Here is a 9,394-nt window from a genome sequence, read left to right on the forward strand (position 1 = left end):
TTACTTTTAGGGAGGGGGGGGGGGAGGTTGGAGGGAGCAGGGATGGTCTGAAAATGAAACCGCGCATCGGAGTGCTCACAAAGCATTTAAAGTCACATTTCACTGCGCATTTATGCCCGCTGTATATATGTGCGTGGTTTCTTATTTCATTTCCATAATGTGTTTTAGTTTCGGTTACACTTTCCGAGAAAGCGCGTTCCTCGGTGTGCTCAAAGTTCGAGAAACGCCTTTGTATAGCTAGCTTTAGGCGCGCTAAAGAGGAACGTTAATTAAATTAAGCTGAATCGGCAAACTGCACTCCAGTTCTGGATCGTGGAGGAATTTCAGGGGGCATCCGAAGCACTTTCCCTCCGAAATATCCAACGCACGAAGCAACCGTGCGGGCAGTGCCATAGCCGTGGCAAGGTGAGATCGATGGCGCACAGCGTAGCAGAGAGCACTCACCCTGAACAGTCTTCGCGCTCTTGCACAGAGTGTCCCCGATCTCGCCTTTATAAGACTTGCATGCCGTGCGGTCGGTGCTCGCGCGTTCTGGTGTGAAATATTGTAGAGCCTATACGCACCTGCTGGAAACCGTTTACCAGAAAGCCGCCTCGCGACTGTTGGGTAGTTATATAGTTTATTTCACGTGCGATGTGGTTATAAAATAAATGGCAAAACAGGACCAATTGCGCTTCAGTCGCGCAAAATGGGGGCCCTGGGAAACATGATTTCTTCGTCGCTCGGGTCGGGTTCGGGCGTAAACTTCTCCAGGAAGCATTTCTGAAAGAGACGAGAGCTCGTTCACCGAGGAAGTCGATATCGTAGTGTAAAGACAATAAAACAAGATGCTATTTGTGTTTTTTTATTCATTTGCGCATTGGCTGCATCGCATTTGCAGGCACTACAGTGGGGTGATACAGGAACCGCCGAAACGTCGATAACAATATGTATACGGGGTCAGTGAATGGTAGTAAATGACATTAGGTCGTAGAGCCGTGCGACCTCTGATCGCGGCACAAACAAATGATAAAGGCATCCTTCACATCTAATTGAAATTTCCCGCATTTTAATCTTGTCACAGCTTCATCGGAGTATATGTAATGGTTCATCAGTCTCATGGCCAAAGGTAACCTGATTCAAGAAGGCAGTATAGAGGACTATAATGAGCTTTAATTGAGGTTAATGGCTTTAATTGTGTTTTAGACTACATACATATTAAAATAATGCGTATAAATATATTACAAAAGAATACATAGTTAAATCCCAAGTTCATAAAGTAAACATTCATAAATCACCCTTAACCTCCCCCCTCCCCTTTTGTTTTCCTTGATTGCAGCCAGTATAAGATGCACTTAATGAACCCTGGAGTGGTTTGCCTGCCAGCATATTTAGCCAGCTACATAATATTAATAGTCTCATGTTCATTCGCACACTGCACTCAACTCAGAATTAATTGTGCGCAACTATTGTAAATGTGAGAAGGTCTAATAGATATTAATTAGCCTTGAGACATGCGCGTCGCTTCTGTACATGAGCCTTGAACGGTCTGGGATGGGAAATACCTTCAGATGAGAAAATTCGTCGAATCGAGGCCACATTTTTTCTTTGTACACTGGGTATGGCGGTGCTGTTCTATAAAGGGTGCGCAGTTACAATACTGACGGCTAAACACGTATATGGCTTTGTTGCGTGGCTGTACAGTGCTTTTTCTTAATTTTCATTGCTGTAACAATTATATGCACACTCAAGGCAACTTTTTTCTGTCCCTGTGATGTTCCGTATGAAATCCAAGTGCGATAAGCTCGCACCCAGCTCACCGTATTCCGTGGGTGCGAGGGAAAGCGTACAAGGGGGAGCCTAGAGTGATGTTGCTTTGATGAGCGCTGACTTTCCGCATGCTTAATATTGGTGGTCACGTGATCGAGCATGTGCAAGAAGAAGGCGGGGAGATAGTTCAGCTCTCGGTAACGTGATCTAAAACCCCTTAAACTTCGTAAAGTAGTGACACTCTCCTCCTCCGCCTTCACTCCTCGTTTCTCCTCTCTTTCACGCTCCCTCCTCGACCGTGGCGCCGCCTACACTGCTCGAGCGTAGCAACGGCGCCAAGATGCGCTCCTCGCCACTCCGTAGACGCTTCTCGAGCAAAAATGGCTCTGATACACGGCGCGAGGGCCCACGTGATGCTATTAGGCCAATAGCGACGCGGCGTCGGCCTAGGCCAGAGCGCGCGAGGAGGAGGCGGCATTCTTCAAAGCGTGGCAGTACTTTACGAAGTTTAAGGGGTTTTAACGTGATCTAGAGCGCGTCTCCTCCTCTATCCTAAGCCTTGGTTGCGCATCGCTGTCTGCGTGGCTGAGCCCATACGCGGACCGCGCGCCCTATCTTTGAGCTGCTCTTCGACGGTTAGAATAGTTGGCAAGCCAAGATGGTTTGGTGGCTTTATGTACGCTATCTTCCCGCGCGCCTAGTGTTACATCTTTGTAAGTTTCGGTAGCACAGTGAAGCGAGAGGCAGCATGAAGCGCTGGCTCCCCGCTATCGGCGCTCATCGTGCCAGCATCGTGAAAGCTAGTGTTCGCGGTATCGGGTAAGATCGGTTCATGTTTGCCTGTGCGGGCGGTACACCTTGCTTGTTAAAATAATTACTAGAAAAATGTTAACTGGAATTTACATGGCCGATAAAACTGCGAACCGTACTTCATGTAGTTCTCTAATTCTTCGCTATCGCTACCATTGCGACGCCTTTCGAGTAAAATGGCATTTTTTTTTACATGCAACCATTGTGTTCAACCCAGACCATGCCACTTTCTCTTAACAAATTTCGATGTGCGTGCCCACGTTAGAAATAACGTGCGGGCTTTGAGCTCCGCTGAACTCACCCGGTATTCCCTGAAGATTTCTTTCGTGGCTTTCCGGGAGGTTTTTGGCTGTGGACAATAAATATCGTGGTTGGCAACTGCGAAAATCGCACATGCCGGCGATGCGACTGTGTATACAAGAAAACACTTAAAGTCGACGTAAAGCTGGAATCCTGCTCCACTTTCCTAGTTCAAATTTATGCCAACAGCAGAAATATTTTCATTAAGCAATGAACATCAGTTAGATTTTTGGGCGCTCAAAACAAAAATATTACTCACTCATAGTAGCGGTATGGTATTCGGGATTTCGCATATTTTCGAAAAACTGACGAAATTTGCATGATAATGACATTCTTAAGTTACAGCTTCACAAATCCATTATTTTTTGTTATTGAAATATAGCATATATATTTAGCAAATGTCATTTTGCACATAATTTGTGCGTCAGTAACAGGAGTATCGCAATTTCCACGTGCATAAAGTACCACGGTGATGTAAGGCTTGTATATTAGGCACTTCTGTCTATTTGAGATGCCCTAGTAGATGGAGGAGAGGAAGAGAGAGAGGGAGAACGGGGAGGTTAGGCAGCGTATTGTTTGGCTGGCTGGCCTTTGGTGGCGTAAGGATATAAACGCAAATGAATATGGTAAAAGATTATTTATTTATCTATTTATTTATCTCTGATGGCGTAAGGATGTAAACGTAAATGAAGATGGTAGAAGATTATTTATTTATCTGTTTATTTATTTAGGTGCCCTAAGGTCCAGAGATGGCATTACATAGGGGTAGCAATAAAAATTAATTGTGTCATGTGTAGAAACACTTGAACAAGAGAAAAAAGAAGACAGGTTTGAATATGCTTATGGCTAATGGCGTATATAGTTTTGTTGAATTGCTTGAACCAAAGCAACGCTGTCTAATACACCCGTACAAGAAAAAAATATATCTACATGAGGGCGATGTAGTTCACAAGACTTCTCAAACTCTGTAACCTGGTGCGCTGGTCCTCAATAAGTTTTGCAACGCGTTCTCCCTCTTGTGCGTACTGAGAACGGTCTGGGCATGTGTCCGAAGATTCTCGCCCCTTCTAAAGCGGTGCAGAATTATTTTGTGGGCTCTAGTAGGTACGTGTATGGTATTAAGGTAGATATATCCAGGTAGACATTACTATGTGATCAAACCCTATACCTCAAATTTTTTTATAATTTTTGTTTACATTCAGTATATTTCAGCAAGATCAGTGCAGCCAATGTCAGAGGAAATATTTATTCTATGTTCAGAAGGTCAGATCAGAAGGTCAGAAGGTCAAATTGTTAGCGGCGTGAACTTCAACCCAAGCTGCCTAATCGCGAGTTCGAGCTGCATTTTTCGTGGTCTATATTATCAGACCGGGCATGATTTTATGTAGACAGCTCCTAGGAGCGTCTAGCTGCAGGGCCTACATGCCATTTATTATATTCCTTTTCTGGGCGGGAAACTAAACATTAAAGAAAAGTACTTGTTTCCCACAGCTTCTGAAACTTTCAAACAATCGACGGCCTCACCGTAGCCTTAGTTGAGGCTTTCTTGTAACACTGAAGGACTTTTCTCACCTGGGTAGAAAACAGATATAAAAGAAATAATTAGCAACACGGCAACCAGGCAAATTGTTGGAGGAAATCTGGACGTTCAGTATAGTTGTCAGAGGACTACGGGCAGCGTAAGCCAAGGGGAAGCTTTCCGGACACAGTGCGCATGGGTACACTCCACTTTAATACAGTGCGACAGGGAACGTTCAAACTTGACACTCGCGTTAGTCGACAATAAAAAAAATATTACTGGCATGAGAAATATTTTTTTTGTCAGAGGTAGCTCACGTCCATGGGCCTTTTCCGGTATTGTTCATGACATTTTGCGATGAACGACAAAGTTGACTAGTTTGAGAGAGCTGATTAGGTTCAGTTCAAATTTCTGACCGCGTAAAAAGCCTATAGCTTTGGATAGTGCAGATATGGAGCAACTTCGCGTGAAACGTTTCAAATACAGTGAACGCGTCACGAAAAGCTTACAAAAATGCGCGTTCGGAGCCAAAGCTCAACATAGCGCCACCATTACCGTCCGGCGAAACTGATTAATGACCGAGAACACGCGGCTGCTCGGCGTGACCTCAGAGACGAGGCGACGTCCGCGACAGCCCGCGCTGCGCTGAAAACTTCTCGGAGGCCATTACATAGGTCGTATCCGCTAACCCCCAGGTGCGGGCGTCGTTGGATTAGACGTTGTTTGAAGGCGGCTACTAAGAAAGTTATGCGAATCCCAGGTGTGCAGCTTTGCCGGGATTGTTTGAGTAGTATGTGCCAGTGATCAATAATTTAGCCAAAGTATAATTTCGTTGCGGTAGGCCTTTAATCACATAGATCGTTATGTGCGGAAATGAGCTCTGTCGTGGGTGCACAGCTAGGTGCAATGATCAATCGGTAGCATCTGCATGTGGCCGTGCCATTAAAAAAAAAATTATAATTCAACTTTGCGCAAGCGTTCAGCGAACTCGTCTAGAACGCTGGGCCGGCGCATAAATAATAATAATAATAATAATAATAATAATAATAATAATAATAATAATAATAATAATAATAATAATAATAATAATAATAATAACACGATGATGATGATGAATAATGCAATTCCCTTAGCAGCTGGGTGACAAATATACACGTAGCTGTTCCGTACTCACAGTTCGCTCGCTGCGGCATACGTGGTGAAGATCATCCTTCGCCAGTTTCTTCCTGTAGCACATTTTCAATACTTGGGCGAACGTGCCGTGTTTCTGGAAAAAATTTTCGACCAGCAGGCACGTAAGCAATAAAAGGCTGTGCTGGTTATGCACGACAGTCTGGGACATTGCGTGCGGACTGTCTTCGTGCACACTTAGCAAATGTGTGCCTCCGATTTCAGCTTATTCCTAATATATAATAATTTTAAACTCGGATCCACTTTATGACGTCTATTATAGCGCGTGATAATGCGAGTCTACGCACGCCGAATAGCAGCAACTTGTCTAACTTAACTGAGCAATGCGGAAAAACGTCACTTGTAGGAGTTTAGATTTCAAGTTCAGGTCTGCACAGAGTCTTAAAGCCTTGCAAGCCTCGAGGTGTGGCTGGTGGATTTATCGCGTGTACACGTTGCTCTGATCTGCGAGATTGTCATAAAGCTTAATCTCTGTGAGCCAGCTGACGATGGACAAGTGCCCAATTACGATAGACCAGCACAACAGGACATTCAAGATCTACATCTACAGGTGTGAACCTCTCCTCTTGTCCTTTGTGTTTTTGACTGGTTTTTTCGTTCAAGTATGTACCAACTGGGGCAGATTTCAACCCTTCTGCAAAGATCTACATGATTACGCACTTTTGCAGCTTCAAGTCAAGTTATTAGTACGTCTGTAGGGTGTATTTTATTTCTTTCACTTTAAGCGATTATGAAAGCTTTCTTTTTTATTTCAGTGTACTTTTTCCGTTTAGTGTTTTTTAGCTATAATTTTTGGATAGTGGACTCGGCCGTCGTTATACTTCTCCCACTGTATAGCATATATTAACTAGCAACAGCAACACGTACTAATCAGATCGCCCGGAGGAGGAGGTTTGCATGATAATGGAGGTGTTCATTCCCGTCTATTTTTAGATGTGTTGCATATCAGCAACGTCACGGACGTGGGATGACACTGCTTTCACATTGGTTGCGCGCGGAGCGACGTTTGACAAAGCTCTAGCGGCCCTGATTATCTGGGCGTGACCATGTCGGCAAAATTTATTTTGCAAAGTCCTTTTTTTAATAGCTAATAGCAATGAAAAAATGTCAGCTTGATAGTCTGTTCTAATATCGGTTCTATTCCAGTTCGTTTGCGAGCATGAAGTTTCTCTGTAAGCAGAAAATGTCTATACATTTTATTGTTATGAAATTAAAAGAGAGGTTTCCAAGCCCAACTATAAGCACACCAAAAAAGCGACAAGCACAAAGTGAGCGTGCGGAAAATAATCTGAAAACGCGCACGTAAGTGACGACTAACGTGTCTAAATATATCTACATAACAAGATACAACAACACATGCCAAATCAGGCGTTAGATATGCACATATGATATACACAACATGTGGTACCTAAAGAAAATCGTATTCGTAGCATCAACCACGAACGTTTAGTATCAGCCTAATATTTCTTTTTTTCGAAGAGATATTAAAAGCCACAGGTGCCCTTTTCCGTATCCCTATGTTGCCCAGGGGCAAAGTATCTTTTTTAGAGTTAGCGTTCTACGATCTAACATTAAATCTTCCTCTAGTCTTCGCCTCGCGGTATCGTGCCGTGGACACTCGAGAATTAGGTGTACGTTTTCGTTAATGTAGTCATAATGACACGTTGGACAACGAATGCATCTAATTTTTGTACAAAAAGTGACGCGCAAATGCCCTAGCAAACAACAGGCGGTGCAATAAAGTGCCAAAATTTCTATCCTCGTTCAACTTTAGCGGAATGGACAATTTAATCTTAGGGTCCAGATGTCTGGGGTAAGTCGACAGGATACCTTTCTCAGCAACTGGGGGATTTCGCTGTGGGTAAGAGATATATTTATTATATTTTCATTTTGGTGCGCCTGTTCGGCAGTTGTGTAAAGTGCAATGCTTCCAGGAACATTTCAGTGTCCTGGTATCCACTGATACACTACAATGCGATTTATTGCACTGGATTTTATGGGCTCCTTGATCTTTTCACATACCAAATGTGTATAAATGAAGTCTCGGTCTGTGCTCTTTAATGACGTTAACGTGGCTTGAGAATGTCTAAAAATAACCAATTTCAGCGGAATCTCTACTGACGCAATGGCGCGCAAGGCAGTGAGGGCAGCGAATAGCCCGGTAACGGTAGGTCTCACTCGGGATAATCTGAACTTTTGTTCTGTCCTCGGGTCCTATATAATGAAATGTGGATGCAGACGAGTTATTCAGCCCGATCCGTCCGAATTATTCTGCTGGTTTTCTTGAGTATTTTATAAAACTGCATAGCAGTTGGTTTAACACTCTCTAATTTCGTCCTGTTAACTTGATGGGTCACAGAGCAACAACCCTTTGTTGGTTAAGTGCGCCGGGGCAGCCTGTGAGCTCAACATCGCTGAAGCTATCTAAATGCAAACTACGAAAGTATATAATCGTTATTTTCCTTATTTATGCGGCTTGTAATGTGTTTGAAATACTACTTCAATCTGCCTATTTGTCTGGCCGAACACCTCCACTTCCCCCTCCCCCCCTCTAAAAATATGTGACAGAACTAACAACCGCAACAAATTATGCGATTAACAAACCTGCACTTTTTGAAAGTTTCCTGAAAGGACTATTCAAGACATTATCAGGGAAAAATTTTTTAAGGCATTTCGAAGTTCTTACCATGAACTTACTTTACGTTTTTATTGCTCTGAAATACGAACTATAGAATGTAAAGATGCCAATGCTTTGTTACGGATGAATGCAGTGCGTAGAAATTTTTCAAAGGTCATTCAGGCCTTTGGTCAGTTCCCAGTCATTCAGCAAGTAACCGAAAACACACGACAAGCGCAGTAGTTATGAGTACAATTTCTACAGTCTTGACCACTGAATTGCCTGTGCAAGTGCGAAGGCCCGCAAGTCATCGGAGAAACGGACGCACCATCGCCATTTTGCTGCCGTTCACGCTTTGTCTGTGCACGTCTAGCGGTTCCACAGCTTTTCGGCAGGCCTCGTTGGCGTGGATAACTGCGAGTGTAGAGGAGGTGCGAACATGCTTGCATTGGCTCTCTACTGACGATGTATGCATTCAAAGAGCAACGCGATCTGTGCCCCCAAATTCGTGGCGTCAATGCAAATGCGTACACCCAAAGATTATGATCGCTTTAAGCAATTCTTAAACAGGGCCCACGTTATTACGACTGTATTAACCTAGTGAAGGTAGTACATTGGAGTTCAAGATCTGTTAAAAACAAACCAATCATTGCCGCAATAGAAATCCCCAGCGATACCATTTTTTGAATGCAACTGGTTCATTAATTCGTTCGTTCGTGAAAACAGCACGCGGTACTTACAGCTCTTGCATATTGCGTTCTTCGGTAGGCCAATGGTGATGTCAAAATGCTTCTGGTTAGCTAGAACGTTATCAATAGCGCCTACGGCCACTGCTAGGAAGACGGCTACAGCCATTCCAGCTGCACCTTCGCCCCGCCAGCTTCTGCCCGTATCGCGAGCAATAGCAACGGCGCACACGAGGCGAGCCTACGGTCTGCGCGAGATTTGTAGCCTTCCTTGGGATCGCCGGAACGCGACGACCCTTCAACGCTGAAAGCCTCGCAAGTAAACCTTTCGACAGGAAATTTTTTTCAGAAATGATTTCCTTCAACGGAGAAAAACGTGCTACGGAGCACGTTTTCTTCCTCCACATAATACGCTCGCCCGCACATTTATTCGTTCGACGTGTGCCGGTTATTGGTGGCGGCTACAGCAGACGCGAAATCGAGGAGCGGCTCTCTGTCGCTGGTTAGCTGAATTGAGAAGTG

General features: G+C 44.1%; 1 protein-coding gene across 1 annotated transcript; it reads right to left on the reverse strand.

The window, feature by feature from the left end:
• Window positions 1-610: 610 nt before the first annotated feature.
• Window positions 611-9,153, reverse strand: LOC142568147 (uncharacterized). Its single transcript, XM_075678225.1, has 6 exons — window positions 8,927-9,153; window positions 8,515-8,600; window positions 5,553-5,645; window positions 4,384-4,431; window positions 2,861-2,908; window positions 611-762 (listed from the first exon to the last, which is right to left on the reverse strand). Exons 1-6 carry the CDS (start codon window positions 9,039-9,041, stop codon window positions 676-678), a joined length of 477 nt encoding a protein of 158 aa, XP_075534340.1. The 5' UTR covers window positions 9,042-9,153; the 3' UTR covers window positions 611-675.
• Between the last annotated feature and the right edge of the window lie 241 nt (window positions 9,154-9,394).

The sequence above is a fragment of the Dermacentor variabilis genome, unplaced genomic scaffold (genome assembly GCF_050947875.1).
Source record: "Dermacentor variabilis isolate Ectoservices unplaced genomic scaffold, ASM5094787v1 scaffold_17, whole genome shotgun sequence".
NCBI classification, from domain to species: domain Eukaryota; kingdom Metazoa; phylum Arthropoda; class Arachnida; order Ixodida; family Ixodidae; genus Dermacentor; species Dermacentor variabilis.

Excerpts from the sequence above, each read along its gene's own strand:
- LOC142568147 (XM_075678225.1), bottom strand. The coding sequence starts at position 9,041 with ATGGCTGTAGCCGTCTTCCTAGCAGTGGCCGTAGGCGCTATTGATAAC. Across the intron at positions 4,432-5,552 it reads TATGCCGCAGCGAGCGAACT|GTGAGAAAAGTCCTTCAGTG; the intron begins GTGAGTACGGAA and ends TTTTCTACCCAG. Across the intron at positions 763-2,860 it reads AAATCTTCAGGGAATACCGG|AAATGCTTCCTGGAGAAGTT; the intron begins GTGAGTTCAGCG and ends CGTCTCTTTCAG.